At 38.6% G+C, this 17,516-nt stretch overlaps 1 protein-coding gene across 2 annotated transcripts; it reads right to left on the reverse strand.

The window, feature by feature from the left end:
- Positions 1–5,701: 5,701 nt before the first annotated feature.
- Positions 5,702–17,257, reverse strand: LOC107827160 (putative pentatricopeptide repeat-containing protein At1g02420). Of its 2 annotated transcripts, XM_075221879.1 has the most exons (3): positions 15,446–17,257; positions 8,512–8,692; positions 5,702–6,500 (listed from the first exon to the last, which is right to left on the reverse strand). In XM_075221879.1, the coding sequence occupies exon 1, from the start codon at positions 17,117–17,119 to the stop codon at positions 15,623–15,625; it is 1,497 nt and encodes a 498-aa protein (XP_075077980.1). In that variant the 5' UTR covers positions 17,120–17,257; the 3' UTR covers positions 5,702–6,500; positions 8,512–8,692; positions 15,446–15,622. The 2 variants fall into 2 exon arrangements, with proteins under 2 accessions (XP_075077980.1, XP_016509728.1); XM_016654242.2 differs by lacking the exon at positions 8,512–8,692.
- Between the last annotated feature and the right edge of the window lie 259 nt (positions 17,258–17,516).

Genomic DNA, 17,516 nt, shown 5'->3' on the forward strand with positions numbered 1-17,516 from the left:
AAATCTGCCAAACAGTGTTAAAATCGGTAAACAAACATGTTTGAAAATAAAATTTGAAAGAAAAGCTCCTAAATTCTATGGTCGGGACTCCTTCAATTGTGGAAAATAGAATGAATTTGCTCTTTTGTTTGAGAATTTTATCCTAAGTCTTATCGTTAGTGGATTGGCTTACAATTATCATCTAAAGCTAACGAGATTTACTTATTTTTTATCAACCCTTTTATTTTAGGGTCAAGGTTTAGGCTTCTATTCTATAATGATAAGAGGAAGAATGAAAAGAAACATGTAAAAAAAAAAAAAATCTTCAGAAAAACACATTAAAATTAGAGAAAATATCTTTGCAAATGACTTATAGAATAATGTTAAAAGTTCCTAAAAATATTTGCCTCAACTGAAGGATGCTTTTCAAAATTGAATTAATAAAAATTTGATTAAAAGATCAACAATGTATTAAGAAAGATTAAATGAATTGATTATATTTTCAATTCATAAAGAATTATTGAGTGTGTGTGTGTGTTTTATGTGCGTGAGGGTCTTGCTAACCTACTACACGAAGGTAATAGGTTAGCAATATCCCCATTTTTTCTTTGAATTAAATGCCCCTGACATTACACGAGCAACATATTAGTAAGATGGGCTTTACTGTCTTTTTAAGCAGAATGTAAATTCAATTCTCCTTCCTCTTTCTTTTTCTTTTCTTCTCTACCTCATCAATGGGTGACTCCATCGGCAGCAACAAATGTAAAATAGAGAAGTAGAGGGTGTTTGGCTTTAACTTATAAGCTGGTCAAATTGACTTATAAGTATATGTTGTGAAAGATCGTAGGTTAACTAGCGCACAATCACACACAAAGCAAATAAAGAAGAAAAATCAACACAAGGATTTAACGAGGTTCGGCTAAGCCTAATCCTCAAGGCAGAAACAGAGAGAGTTTTTCACTATGAATGAGAAGAAAAACACAATACAATCTACAGAATTCTCAACTACAACCCTTATATATAGATCCCATATAGTCCCAAACCTATAAGAGAAAGGTTTCCTAATTTGACAAGGACAATAAGTTTTCTTTTCCCAAATCTATTAGGACAATGAGTTTGCCTAAACCTATAGGGATTATGGGTTTCCTAAAAATACAAGGAAATAATTCAAGCAACAAATTAACAAATCTTCCCCTTGGCTTGAATTCTCTTCATCAACATAAACAACGTCTCTCTACCTTGCCCTCAGCCCTCGCAAGGGCTCTACCCATTGACGCGCACATCAACCAAGTCTAGGCAACGCCTAAACTTGTTAAGAGACTCAATCTCTTCAGCCATAGCACTAATCAGTCGATTTGGTTCTGTACCCGGAATAGCTTCTGGATAGCTATAACACTCAAACGCATCAATGGTCTCTGCAACTGCCAAAGCAAATCCCACATGATTCGTGTATCCAAGAAGATTCCCATCAACTACGTATGCAAACATTTGTGGTCGGTTGATCACTCTCTTCTCTCCGCCTGTTGCAATGCTATATGGTTGATGTTGCACAAGTGCATTAATATTATCATCTTGATCAATATTTTGCACCTTCTCCACTTCCTCTACTTTAGAACTACTGGGCTGAGCTAGTGGAGATTCAATTTCTAGCTCTATGCGGTCACTGACACCACAATTTGTTTCTGCTATTGCCTTCTCCCTCTGGATGTCCAGTGAGGCAGATTCATTAAATGTTACATCCCTACTGATAATTAGCCCTGGAGTCTTTTGATCTATGCACCACAACCTATAACCATTCACTCTTGCATACCCTAGAAATATGCACTTCTTTGCCCTCGGCTCAAGTTTTTCATCCCTCGCATGAGCATAAGCAGGACAACCAAATATCCTTAAATTTGAATAATCAGCAGGCGAACCGGACCATACCTCAAAAGGAGTTTTGAACTCAATAGTTGTGGATGGAGATCTGTTGACCAAATAACAAGCTGTATTGATTGCTTCAGCCCAAAAATCCTTGCTAACACATGAGTGTGAAAGCATGCTTCGTGCCCTAACACAAAGCGTTATGTTCATACGTTCTGCAATACCATTTTGTTGTGGTGTTCCGACACAAGTGCGGTGTCTCACTATGCCCTCTCTGCTACAGAAATTATCGAACTCAGAATTACAAAATTCCAACCCATTGTCAGTTCGAAGACGCTTAACTTGTCTTTCCGTCTGCCTCTCAACCATCGTCTTGCATTTTAACAAATGTCGGAAATGCCTCATCTTTTGTTTTCAGAAAATACACCCACACCATCCTTGAGTAATCATCAATCAAAGTCATAAAATACATGGCACCACTCTTGGAGGGAACTCTGTTTGGACTCCACAAGTCTGAATGTATATAATCTAACTTGTCTCTGGTCTTATGCTCGGCCTTCTTGTTGAACTTTGCCCTTGTCTGTTTACCAAACACACAATGCTCACAAAAATTCAAAACTTGATTTCTGTACCCATTCAGCAAATTCTGCTTACTCAACAAAGACAATCCCTTATCACTCATATGACCAAGTCACAAGTGCCACAACTGAGATTGATTCAGATCACTTTTCCCAGAAGCTACAACAGCTTCCCCTTCAACTACACTGACCTGAAGTTGATATAATTTAGAATGCAGTTTACTCTTCATGAGAACCATAGAGCCTTTACACACTTTAAGTATTCCATTCTCGGAGTGAAACTTATACCCTTGATCATCCAATGTCGAAAGAGAGATCAAATTTCTCTTTATCCGAGGAACATGCCAACACTCAATGTTTCTGATAATTCCATCGAACATTCTAAATTTGATGTTACCAATCCCCTCTACTGGTAATGGATTGTCATCTCCCGTGTAGACAGTCACATTGATCTGCTTGTAAGTTGTAAACCAATTCTTGTGTGGACACATGTGAAAAGTAGCACTAGAATCAAGAATCCAGGAATTCTGCCCATGACTAGAACTCTAGCACAGACTTCCCCTACATAATCACTATCATCAGAATTATTGCCAGTATCAATAATATTTGCCGAATTATCTTTTTTCTGCTTCCCTCCTTTCTCCTTCAGCTTAGGACAATCTCTCTTGTAGTGATTTTGCTCCCCGCACTCATAATAGCTTTGCTTCCTTGCTCTAGACTTTGATCTGGCGGTTGACATTTTTCTGTTAAAGTCATTTTGTTGTGTTCTTCCTCTACTCACAAGACCCTCACCCTCAATTTTGTTGTCCGGAAAGCTCTTTTTCAACTCTTTAGATTTTAGTGCATTACTAACATCTTCCAGTGAAATACTGTCTTTCTCATACATAAGTGTATCGGCAAAAGTACATAAGTCGGTGGTAAAGAACATAACACTATCAAGGCCTGATCCTCACTCTCAATTTTGATATCCTCGTTCTTCAGGTCCATTATAGTTGAATTAAACTCATCAATGTGTGTTTTAACAGGTGTACCTTCGTTCATATGGAGATTGTATAACCTCTTTTTCAGCTAGAGGCGATTTTTCAGCGATTTTTTATAATACAGATCTTCCAGCTTCTTCCATGCTATTGCTGTAGAAGTTTCTTTAGCAATTTCCCAAAGAACGCTATCTGTAACGCTCATGAAGATCGTATTCAAAGCTCTCTCCTTCAGGTCTGCCTTCTCTATCTCTTTCATCTCTTCCGAAAAATCCTCATCAATTGCCTTCCATAACCCTTGTAACACATGGACGATTTCATCCTAATCTTCCATAGACTCAAACCGGAAACCCCGTCAAATTTCTCTACTTCGTACTTTGTTGAAGATGATGACGACATCTTACCCTAGATTATATGTAGAAACTCACGCCGAGCATCGACATCACTACGAGCGAAACCATTCGAAATAGACGACAGGTTGTCATCAGTTGCCTGGCGCCCACCACGATCCAACGGATTAAACGCGTTGAAAAGTAATTTCCTCTCATTCACCACAGTCAACTGCGCCTCGAACAGCCGAACCACTCAACCACTGACATGATAGAATTATTTGGTGACGTTGATGACGATTCTTACTCTAATTTTCCCATTTCCGTTATTTTTATCCACTATTGGTTTGGTGTTTAAAGCATGGCCTAATTTCTAAAATAATTGGTTATTTACAAAAATACCCTCTAGATTCTTTAACTTTATAATTTTATTGCAACAATTTTATTACCCTCCACGTTCTTTACTTTCTCTAAAGCCAACTTTTTTTACAGGGGAGCAAAGTGAAAAGAGAAACTAATAAATATTAAAGGTTAAAGAGAAGAAAATTTAATTGCTATGACATATAATATAAAATATCAATTATTAATAAAATGGGTAGATTTTAACAAATAAAGAAAATTTCAGCTTATACTTTGAACGAATTCATAATCAAATTTAGTATTAAATATGGTGTGTTTTTAGTATAGTGGAATGCTAAAGGGGAAAAATTAATTAAAATATCAGAATATAAATAAATATATATAAAATATGGCGGAAAGTATTTGGAATAGGCTTTAAGGAATTTGAGGGATAAATATGTATTTAACAATGTTTATGCAAGTACTAAAATTCTTGCATTGCTAATAGCCTAATACCATGGTTTACTATATATTAGTTATAAATAAGATAATGCCAAATAGGATACATGAGCTGAAAAAATATACCAAACAATAGATTAGTAATGCAAAAAGCTAATATTTGCATTGTTTTTTCTAGTACCTCCTACCAAACTACCCCTTAGTGTTGTTTAACCTCCTATAGCAATTTAATTACATTTTAGTGTAATTGTTTTGTCAAGCAAGATACCTATTGTATAAATAATTCCTATACCTGTTAATGTACAAAACTTGAAGTCAAAGAAAATTATTATTGTGAAAGGAAACTGGCAGTTATATAACTCAACCATAGTAGAGATTTTGGACAACTTCAGTATTCGTCAGACTCATATGATGCATGGAGTCATAAAAGTATGGTATTTAATTCAACCAAGTTAAGCTTAAAGGAATTTATTTTGATGAAATTTATTTAATTACTCAATGTTCAAATCGAGATATAATAATAACAAAAGTAAACGGGGCCTTTATTATTCCGAGGGAAAAACTTAAATAGTCCCTCAAGTATGGAGGTAAACTTATTTTTGTCCTTTATATATCACAGCCAAAGTCTTGCAATAGGCCTCTAAACTTTTACTTTTACTAGACGTCATCCAACGGTACAAGGTAAAACTTATTAGTGTCTAGGCTAACTTTATGAATACATGATATGTGTCTTTATATATACTCTTTAAGTCTTATCACTAAATTGCAACTTAACCATAGTAAATTACTATAATTTGGTGTAAACACCAAACATGGATAAATTTCTTCTCTCCAATTCTTATTTTCTTTGGGTCGTCAGTTCCCAGACTCGTTACCTTGTTCGACTAAACTCGTTGGTTCCGCGCTCTATTCGGTCGTAACCCGGTTCGAGAACCTTCTCTCATTTATACTGTACAATGTAATGATGGGAAGCTGCACCACACCTTAAATGATCATCGGATGATAATCATGTTCTTGCTAATGAATATCTTCCAAGATAGATTACAGTTTTAATTTGAAAAACAACTTAATAAAACTCAGAATATTCTGGGCAGGCTCAAATGATAGACAATGGAAGTGTAAATATTAAACAGTTAGAAGAATAAGAAAGCAGTAAACACAAAGAACACTTCGATAGTTTTTGTATTGGTTTAGACTTTGGACCAAAGTCCCCAAACATTTAGCCTATATTCAGCTTCCTTGACTTCCAAGGGATTCTGTTACTCTTTCTTTTCTTATTTTCACTGTTACATGTAACAAGTATGGTTACCACAAAACTATAGTTATCTCGATCACCACAAAATGCTTACAATGTTAGTTTTTCCTCGCTCACCAACAAGAGAATAAAAGTGGTTTTTTAGCTTGCACACCACAAATGTCGCAGCCCTATATAGTACAAGCTTTTCCTTTTTCAGTCTCTACTCTTCAATGCACCAAATAGCTTTTTCAAGAGCATAGATAATGCAAGGCTAGTAATATTTACCTGTACAAGAGTGAAAATTGAAGAGGTGACAGTCAAAAGTCTGTGAATGTTGTCCTTCACTTGCTATTGCAAATTCCTCAGCATGCTTGTCTGGGTCACATTCTTCTTCAAAATCTGACGAAGTAATTAATTCCTGCCCCGTGCTTTTTCATCCTAACGGCTTCAAATCTTCATTTACTTCCCTTCTTGTGATAACCTTCTTTTGAAACTTGATGCCTCACTCAATAATTGGTGCACTATTTACACTTTGCACACTTGTCTGACTGAATCTTCCTCATTCAGTTCTTTCTTCTTGCTCTCATTGTCTTCATCTAAATCATTCTTCTATTTATGATGATTCAACAACTCCTTTCATCCGACTTGATGCATCTTCTACTTGAGCTACTTCTATGGGGTGTATCATTCGACTCGTGTGTATGCTCTTCATGACTTGACTCACTCAAGCGACATTATCCTGTCAAACACATAACATATTCTCAATTATTCAAGTTTTTTTCACTTCAATTTTGTCACCATAAAAATATTTCTCAAAGCTAACAATCTCACCCTTTTGATAATGGCAAACCTGAAGTTTAAAATAAGTCATCGTATTTAATAATATAAAATAATACTCCCTCTATTATATGCTTCCTCCGTTTCATGCAGAATTGAACTCCCCCTATCTATGTGCTTTTCCTCTTTATATGAAACTCCCCATCTATTTGACCCATCTTCTCCCCCTTTTAGTTTTGACATCAACCAAAACACTCAAAGCAGACAAGAGATAATTACAATAATAAACATTCTACTACTGATGATAATTAATCAGTTCAAAATCAAAAGATAATTAACCATCCACAGTGACTTAAAACAACCTCAGAATTCCCACTAGAGCTTGTCATTGTATTAGAAGCCGCAGGCGATGCCTTCTTGCTTCTGTAGTTGGCCTTTGCTTACCATAATGAAATAAGCAAGCAAAAGAATTAAATATATTTTACGGTCACCCAAACCAAATATAAAGTTATCCATCCACAACCAGTTTAAAACTCCTCAGAAAATTCAGTCAGTCAATATTAGCTAAATGCTCCCTGACAACTTTCAAAAGCAGTGCTCCAAGGGTCAAACTGATTGTGCACTTGATTCTCAATACAGTCTATTTTCCTGACTACTCTAGCCAGTCAGAGTTAAACCTTGTAATCATGTCATTCAAGTCCTTCCTTTCGCACACATATATCATTTTTTCCAGGCTTCTGACCTTTCCCAAAACCTCATCAATGTCGTGCTTCTTAGGCACAAGCGACCATCTTGATGTAGTATCTCGCTGTTGATCCAGCAATCTGGGCTTCAGGCATTTGTTCTAATTCGATTTTTCCCACCCACTTTTCATTCTCCATGGAAAAATTCATACTCTCAAAAGCCTTCTCATTGTAAGTGCTTTTGATGACTTTCTCTTTCGAACCTTCAAGATTGACACCTTCATGTTCAAGCAATCAAGTGATTAACATTTTAAACGGTAAACTACCCCCTCCCCCCCTCCAACATATAAATCATTAGAACTCTCAATCATTTAGTTAGTTATCCAAGTGGACAACTTTATCTTTCCATAACTGACCAAACTGAACAGAATAGATGCATAGTAAGTAGACTATATGACCCAACTCTGGGAAATAAAATGGTACCCATTATCATTATGTTTTCAAACCTTAATGCATGTGCACTCATTCGGTTTTCAAAATTTTCTTGCGAACACTCACTGAGTTCAGTTCACCTATTCTAACGAGAATTTGTAATTTCTAGCCAAATATTTTGAAATGCATAGAATCCCCAACAAACTTAACCTTAAAGACTTCATCAAAATTCCTCATCAATGATCAATCATCTACCTGCTACTAGGGTGTCAAAACCACCATGGTCTATTACATTTAAATTTGCATAAACGTTCTAACAATATCCTCATATACTCTGTTTGGATACTTCTCAAACATTTTTCTCCGACCTTAATACCCAAATATCTCAAAAATATTACACCCTATATTCTTTTAGAAGTTTAAAATCAACTATTCTTTCGGAGGTAACGAACTTTGATTTCAATCACATACCTCTGTTTAACGGACCTTTTTCTTATGAAGTACCTCTGTTTGGCGGACTTGTCCCGGAATATAAGTTATCTGCACAAGATCCCACCTGCCTTGATTTTCTTGGCAGACCTTGGCTGTTTTCTCATGAAAACTTTACAGAATTCGAAATGCGAGAGGAATGAATTGTCTCTTGCCTTAAAAGAGATGGATAATATCTTCTCGTAACAGTCAAACGTTCCCTTGAATCCGGATAAAACCTTTTCGGAAGAGATACCAATGAAAAAACACCACTTTCCAATGAATGCAACGATGTCGGTTTTAAAATTTGGACATTACTACTTTCTTCCAAATTTTTGAAGGAAAAAAACACATAATACATTAATTGGTAAACAGTGCACGAGAACTTACAATACCAATTCAGTCTCTTTATGTGCAATATCTCCTTTCAGATTAAGCCTTCATCAAGATATCAGCCAATTGATCTTCAATTCCACAATTTTTTTTGACATCTCTTTTAGCAATATGATCACGAATAAAATGATATCTGATCTCAATGTGCTTCTTCTTGCATGCTGAACATAATTTTCAACTAGAAAAATAGCACTACTTATTATTATTACAATAAACAAGAATATTTTTACAAATTAAGTTTTAGTCCATAGGAGCTGTGTATAACAACTTCCAAAGGATATATTATGCTTACGTAGTGGAAAGTGCAACTGATTCTTGCTTCTTGATATGCCAAGAAACAAGTGACTTTCCAACTAATTGACACAGACAACTTCATCACTTGCAAAGTCTGCATTTGAGTAACCAATTAGATCAAAACCTATTGTATTTGGATACCATAGACCATCTGTCTAGGTTCCAATCAGGCAATCAAGTATTGAATGATTCTTTAAATGGTGGTCGCATGTGATTCTTTTCGATTCGACTAGATTATAGCGCACTTAATATACTAAACACGATATATGGTCAACTGGAAGTGAAGCAGAATAATGAGCCAATCATTCCAATGTATTGCTTTTCATTCACACTCTTACTGTTCTCATCTTTATCCAGAATTGTCGACATGCTCATTGGAACTATGCTCATTGGAGTTCCAGAAGACTTAGCCTTTTCCATTTCAAACTTTGAGATGAGTTCCTTGGTATGCTTGGATCGACTTAAAAAAAAGTTCTTGGTTTGTTTTATTTGTAACCCAAGAAAGAAGGTGAATCCTCCATCAAACTCATTCCAAACTCACTTTTTATTAATTCAACAAATTCCTCCCACAACAATTGGTTAGTGCTTCCAAAATAATATCATCCGTATAAATTTGAACAATTAAAGTGTCATACATATACCTTTTTATAGACAAAGTTGTATCAACTTTTCCTCTGGAAAATTGATTTTTCACCGGAAAATGACTTCCTCATGGAAAACATTTTCCCATTAAATAACTTCCATCAACATTGTCTAAACATTTAATGACATGTTTCAAGAGAATAAAACAAGGATGAAGGTGACGAAGAAAAACAAGGATGAAAGCTAGTATAATTAAAAGAAAAACAATATTGATATATATTTTTTCCACCATTGCCCTTAAGTAGAAAAGAGGCTCTCCAAGAAATTTATAAATTCGCCTAATTTCAGGAGTAGTTTTGGAATGAAAGGAGCTATTTTTAAAGATGTTACGGAAAAGAAAGAGGGAGAACTTTTAACCAGAGATAGTAGTTCGAAGGTTTAACCAGAGAGATTCTGTTTAGTGTTATAGTTATTTCTATCTAGTACAGAGAAGGTTTATTCAGTAATATATATAACCAGAAACAGCCACCACAAAGAAGAAAAGAATGAGATTTCACTCTCGAATATCCAAGTTATAGCTGACAGGAGCAATCATTGTGGCAGTATACCAAACATCTATAAACATACTTCACACTGATAATATCATCTGCACAACAATAATAAGCAAGCACGGGACAACACTACTAGTACCTGATTAGTAGAATAAGTAATCCCCCCCCCCCCCCCCAAATTCTCACGATACCTCAAAATGGAAGAGTGAAATGGCAGAGAATATGTCTATAAGCCAATATCAGCCTTCATTGCTAGAAGATTAAAACACCAAATGTTACTCAGCTCAGAAGGGATAAATACTTGTTCTGAGCCTAAATTAAACCACAATATGGAATTTAATATTAACTGAGTTTGATTCCCACAAACTATTACTCTAAGAGAAAAACACGTTCTCTCTCTCTCTCTCTTTGTAAAAAACTAACACCGTCTGCCATCGTCATCGCCGCCGTCTTCCACCATCACCGCCGGCAACACAGGTAAGGCCTCTAACCTTCATCTCTCCTCTCTCCGGCAACTGGTCTCCGACCTTCTCTTTTTCTCTTCTTCCCCCTTCTTCCCGTCTTCTTCTTCTCTTCTCTCTCCGGCGACTGGTCGGAGTGCACTGCTTTCTCTCTCTATTCCCCTCCCCCTCGCATCTTGCGTGTGGGGGGGGACACAGCGGCGGACCCCGTCGAAATCAGCCAACCTTCCGGCGAAGATCCAGCCACGCGCCGTCGCGTGCTTCTCCCTCCAGGAATCGAGGCCCAAGAACGACCAGCAGATTTCCATTGCTTCTGACAAACAGAATTTCAGGCGTTGCGATCCAGCTTTTATCGTTCTTCTCTTATCTCGATATTTGTTATTTTAGCATTAACAGTATCTGTTGCCTGTTTATTTGATCTTGTCCATATTCACTCTTACTAATTACAGTAGCAAGAACTTCGGTTACTGTTTATTATTTTGTCTTGAATCTTTGCTTGCTGGTTTTTGTGACTGCTAGTTGTAGAATTTATTCCCTTTAGTTAGTGTAGTTTAATCCGTTGTCTGTTTTACTGCCTTTTAGTTGAAGATTATATTTCGGTGATTTCTTTTATTTGTAAATTCGTCGCGTGTTTTGGGGTAGCAAGAACTTCGATTACTGTTTATTATTTTGTCTTGAATCTTTGCTTGCTGGTTTTTGTGACTGCTAGTTGTAGAATTTATTCCCTTAAGTTAGTGTAGTTTAATCCGTTGTCTGTTTTATTGCCTTTTAGTTGAAGATTATATTTCGGTGATTTCTTTTATTTATAAATTCGTCGCGTGTTTTGGGGTAGTGCTTGTGTAGTGTCCCTTAGATTATAGTGGCTTTGGTGAACAATGATAGGGTAAGGTCTTGTCCTCGGGGGGGAAGAGGGGTCATTGCGGGGGATTGGGTGCGGGGGTAAGAGGGCTAAGGGAGCCACCAGGTTGAGAGTTGGGTCTTGGAACATAGGAACTTTGTCTGGAAAGTCTAGAGTTAGCAAAAATTCTCTGGAAGAGGAAGATTAATATAGCTTGTGTATTGGAGAATAGATGGGTAGGAGATAGGCCGCGGGATGCGAACGGGTTAAAACTATGGTTTTCTGGGAGCAAGGGGCAGGAACGGGGTTGGTATTTTGGTTGATAAGGACCTCCGGGATTTAATGGTAGAGGTTAGGAGAGTGAGCGACAGGCTGATGAGTATTAAGCTAGTTGTTGGTTGATTTACTTTGAACATAATCAGTGCGTACGCACCCCAGGCAGTCAAGAGGCGTTTCTGGGAGGATTTGGATGAGATGGTGCGCGGTATACCGCACATTGAAAAGCTTTTTATTGGAGGAGATTTCAACGGCCACATTGGAGCGACGTCTGGGGGCTATGATGATGTGCATGGTGGTTTCGGTTTTGGAGATAGAAATGGATGGGCATCTTCACTGTTGGATTTTGCTAGAGCGTTTGATTTGGTGATAGCAAACTCGAATTTTCCGAAGAAGGTGGAACACTTGGTCACATTCCGGAGCTCGGTGGCCAGGACCCAGATTGACTATCTTCTTTGCAAGAGATCCGATAAAGGTCTTTGCACGGATTGCAAGGTCATCCCGAGCGAGAACCTCACGACCCTTCATAGGCTCCTGGTCATAGACCTTGATATTACGAGAAAGAAGAGGAAGAGGGCGGTGTATGGCCAACCTAGGATCAAGTGGGGAGCCTTGACTGAAGACAAAGCGCAGGAGTTGGGGGTTAAGTTGTTGCCTATGGGAGCTTGGAGGAGTAGTGGGGATGCGAGCCTGATGTGGACCACGACGACGTTGTGCATTAAGGAAGTTCCAGAGAGGTTCTAGGGGTCTCGAAGGGTTACAATGGTGGTCGCAACGGAGACTGGTGATGGAATGGAGAGGTCTAAAGAAAGGTAATGTGATGACCCAAAAGGTCATCTTATGTTTTAGAACTCGAATCTGCGCTCTTAAGCCTTAAAAATCTCAATTTTTTTACCCTTCTCGATTTGCGTGCGCAGTCCGGGTAGATTTTCGGAAAGCTTTTATGTTGAAAACTAATGAAAATAAGAATTTTTGCCTTAAAAGTTGATTTTAGTTGACTTCGGTCAACATTTTTGGTAAACGGGCCCGGATCCGTGTTTTGACAGTCCCGATAGGTCCGTATCGAATTATGGGACCCGAGCATATGCCCGGAATCGAATTCGGAGGTCCCTAGCTCAAGTTATGAATTTTTTATGAAAATTAAAAGTCTGAAATTAATTATTTTTAAGAATTGATTGATGTTTGGCATTGTTAGTACCGGGTCCGTATTTTGTGTCGGAGCCCGGTACAAGTTCATTATGATATTTAAGACCTGTCTGTGAAATTTGGTGAGAAACAGAGTTGATTTGATGTAATTCGGACGTCCAGTTGAGAAAATAGAAATGTTAAAGTGTTCTTGAGAATTTCATTTGATTTGGTGCTAAATTCGTAGTTCTAGGTGTTATTTTGGCGATTTGATCGCGCGAGCAGGTTCGTATGATGTTTTTAGACTTGTGTGCATGTTTGGTTTGGAGCCCCGAGAGCTCGAGTGAGTTTCGGATAGGCCACGAGATGTTTTGGACTTTGGAAAACTGGTTTTTCTGCAGAGTCTGTTTTTTGGCATGTCCTTCTTGGTACTCTCGCGAACGCGAAGAGTAAACTGGGTAGCTGAAGTTTTCTTCTTCGCGAACGCGAAGGCCTGGTCGCGAATGCGAAGTAATGGGGGACTTACCCTTCGTGAACGCGAAGCGTGTGTGTGGGGGGGGGGGGGGGGGGTGTCGAGCCATGCCTCGCGAACGCGAAGGCCAGGGGGAGTAATCATCGAACGCTAAGGCTAGGCAGCCAGTACTCTTCGCGAAACAGTGCTCTTGCGAACGCGATGAACACTGTCGCCCAGCACTTATCAGAATCCAAAAACGGGATTTTAGCCAAAAACTCATTTTTCTCAAAAACCAAACGGTGAGAGGCGATTTTTCAAGAGTCATTTCTTCCCCAAATTGTTGGTAAGTGATTCTAAACCATTTTCTTTCAATTACCCATTACATTTCTTGAATTTTCAACCTAAAATCTAGAGTTTTCATGGTAGAATTAGGGGGTTAGGGTAGAAACTAGGGATTTCGGGAATTTGGGGATTTAGACCTCAATTTGAGGTCGGATTCCAAAATTAATTACATATTTGGACTCGGGGGTGAATGGGTAAAAGGATTTTAGTCCGAATAAGGGTGATATCCAAAATTGCAACAACTATCGGGGTATTAAGCTGCTTAGTCATATTATGAAGGTGTGGGAGAGGGTGGTGAAGTTAAGGGTGAGGAGAAGGGTGTCTATTTCCGAGAACCAGTTTGGGTTTATGCCGGGACGTTCGACTACGGAAGCCATTCACCTTGTTACGAGATTGATGGAACAATATAGGAAAAGGAATAGGGACTTGCATATGGTGTTCATCGATTTAGAAAAGGTTTATGATAAAGTCTCGAGAGAGGTTCTGTGAAGATGTTTGGAGGCTAGAGGGGTACCTGTGGCCTACATTAGGGTGATTAAAGACATGTACGAGGGAGCGAAGACGGGAGGGGATTCGGACCATTTCCCGATCATGATGGGGTTGCATCAGGGGTCGGCACTCAGCCCTTTTTTGTTTGCCCTGGCGATGGACGTACTGACTTGCCACATCTAAGGAGAGGTGTCGTGGTGCATGTTATTTGCAGACAACATTGTTTTGATTGACAAGACACAAGACGGTGTTAACGCGCGATTAGAGGTGTGGAGACAGACCCTGGAGTCTAAGGGTTTCACGCTGAGCAGAACCAAGACAGAATACTTGGAGTGTAAGTTTAGTGGTGCTACTCAGGGAGTGTAAGGGGAGGTGAGGCTAGATTCACAAGTCATCCCTAGGAGGGGAAGTTTTAAGTACCTTGGGTCTATTATACAGGGGGTATGGGGAGATTGATGAAGATGTCACACATCGTATTGGGCGGGATGGATGAAGTGGAGACTTGCTTTCGGTGTTTTGTGTGACGAAAGTACTACCAAAACTTAAAGGTATGTTTTACAGAGCGGTGGTCAGACCGACTATGTTGTATGGGGCTGATTGTTGGCCAGTCAAGAGCTCCCACGTCCAGAAGATGAAGGTAGCAGAGACGAGTATGTTGAGATGGATGTGCGGGCACACCAGAATAGATAGGATTAGGAATGAAGTTATTCGGGATAAGGTGGGTTTAGCCCCTATTGAAGACAAGATGCGGGAAGCACGGCTTGGATGATTTGAACATGAGATGAGGAGAAGCACAGACGATCCGATAAGGATGTGTGAGAGGTTGACATTGGAGGGCCTTAGGAGAGGTAGAGGTAGGCCGAAGAAGAGTTTGGGTGAGGTGATTAGGCATGACATGGCGTAACTACAGCTGACCGAGGACATGACCCATGATAGGAAGGTGTGGAGGTCGAAGATTAGGATAGTAGGTTAGGTAATCTAGATTATTCATACTGGTAGTGTTAGTACATACTCTCGCATTTGGTTGGTAGTGGGCTTATTTAAATACATGTCATTTTTTTTTTGCATTTCGATCATCTTACTATCTTGTTATGTATGCTGCTTTTACATGGTTTTTCGTTGTTGTCCTGTTTTGTTTTCTTGTTATTATTGGGGTACCTATGCTTGCATGAGCCGAGGGTGGTCTATTGGAAACAGCTTCTCTACCTCCACAAGGTAGGGGTAAGGTCTGCGTACACACTACTCTCCCCAGACCCCACTATATGAGATTATACTGGGTATGTTATTGTTGTTAAGATCAGGTTATACAAGATTTGTGGGGCAGCTTCCCCAAGCCCTGACGAAGAACCTAGGACCCAATGCAAGATGATATCAAGGTTCATAGAATCAGTTTCACCAAAGAAATTCAGAAAGTGCAGGCAAAAATAATAATTGGAAAAAAAATGACCAAAAAAAGTACAGCAAACAAGGAAATTAATGCAATTGACTTTTTTTAACTCTAATGCATAAATAAACAAACCTCATTTGTCGAGTTCTGCATTAGGTGCCTACAGTCAAAGGTCCATTGATTGAAGAGTCCACCTCTACATAATAAAACCAATTCATCCAATCGAGGACCGAAGAACTCATTGGACCATAGTGAGACACAGGAATAACAGTCAGCATTTAGCAGGTTGTAAAGTCAGAACTCGATTGTTCATAAATCATATTCCACTTTATCCTCTTGGATCAGTTGGGTGGAGGAACCAAAAGAAGCCATCTTTTCTGACAAAAGCTTAAGGGCTTCCTGTTTATTAGCCAATTCCATAAGCACCTTGATCCTCCTAAAAGAAACATTACTTGGCTTTTGCCCTTTATCCACCATTTGCAAGAAACATCGTTCTGCCTCCGCCAATTTTCCCAGATCACAAAGCAAATCAAACAAAACATCAGACACTAAAATATACGAGCCGAATCCTCTCACCACCATGTCATCCCACAACTCAAGTGCCATCTCCACCTTATCGTGTCTCCTGATCAACCTGATCAAAAACATACATGACTGTGTACTCGGTAAGCACCAAGTCTCCTTCATCCTCTGGTACAAAGACCACGAACTTCTCAAATCATTTGCCCAAAAAAATGACCTTAAGAACACATTATAAGTAGTAGCGTTGGGGCTCAAGCCATTCATTATCATCTCATCCATCAAACTGTATGCGTCCCCAATCCTCTTCGCAATGCAGAAGTTCCTAATTGCAGCATTATAAGCTGCCGCATCCGGATAACATCCATACTCCCTCATATCCTTCAAAACACCCCTCGCCTTATCGGGTTGTCCAACCAATCCCAACCCTCCAATTAAACTCGTATAAGTTATCACATCGGGAGTAATATCCTTCTCTCTCATCTCCTTCACCACCTTAAACGCCTTCTCCATCTCTCTCCCTTTACAATACACATCCACCAAACAATTATACGAAACAACATCCGGTTCAACACCCAAATCCCTCATCTCATCAAAAAATCCCTCTGCATCCTCGGACGATGTCCAACCAGACAAAAGTATATTAAAAGTTTGCAAATTTGGCCTAAACTTAAATTTCAAGCTATGGTACACATTCCTAGCATCACTCATACTCTTCTCCTGGCACAAAGCCCTCAACAATGCATTGAAACAATCAACACCAAACTCTTTCAACAGTTTTTTGAAGCCCCAAAAAGCCTCAACAGTTTGCCTAACTGAACAAACTTTAGCAACTCTACCCAAAACAACTTGAATTGTTCGGGGCGTTATTAAAGATTGATCTTTTCTCTTCATTTCTATTAAAACCTCCCAAATCTTGTCAAATTTACGACTCCTACCAAGTACATACAACATGGTGTCTAAAGAAAAGCCAGTATGGTAAAACCCTTTACGCTTAGCTGCAAATTTAAAGAACTCTAAAGCTTGTAATGGGTTGGAGTGAGAAAAACGTACCCTTTTGAGAACTCTATCAATTAAGTCGTTTGATAAGCTGATTTGTGATGATTTGAGCGATTGTTTTAGTCCCTCTGGTGTTTGTGTTATTGTTATGATGCGGTAAAGGGTTTCAACTTCTTTGTCAGTGGAATCGGAGGATTGAGAATGGAGGAGGTAGAGGGAAGAAGGAAGAAAATGGCTGTTCGTTTGAGGGGCAATAGAGAGATGTTTGTAGGAGAAAATTCGAGCCATTGCTGAAAGTGTGGAGCGTTCAAGTCTGCTGATTTATGAGCGAATAGAGTTTGGAAAAACTGTGAGAAGTTCCGCCTTTCACCTTCTTGCTTTTTTTTCTCCTTTGTTTGAACTTTTGGAAGGAAGAGCAAAAATAATAAAAGGAGAGGGAAATGATGAAAATACCGAAAGACTGAATACCTAAATTCACTTAGGGCTCGTTTGGTAGCCGTTAAAGAGGAGTTATTCATTAAAATTAGGATAACTTTATACATTATTTGGTTAAAAGAAAAGGAAAAAATAATCACCACGTAGAAGCTAGCATAAGTTATACAATGTTTGGTTGTTTTTCCTCTTTTTCACATAAAATATAGCATTGTTAATACAATATTTGATTCATATTTTTCTTTTCCGCATA

This window comes from Nicotiana tabacum, chromosome 9, assembly GCF_000715075.1.
Source record: "Nicotiana tabacum cultivar K326 chromosome 9, ASM71507v2, whole genome shotgun sequence".
Classification (NCBI taxonomy): domain Eukaryota; kingdom Viridiplantae; phylum Streptophyta; class Magnoliopsida; order Solanales; family Solanaceae; genus Nicotiana; species Nicotiana tabacum.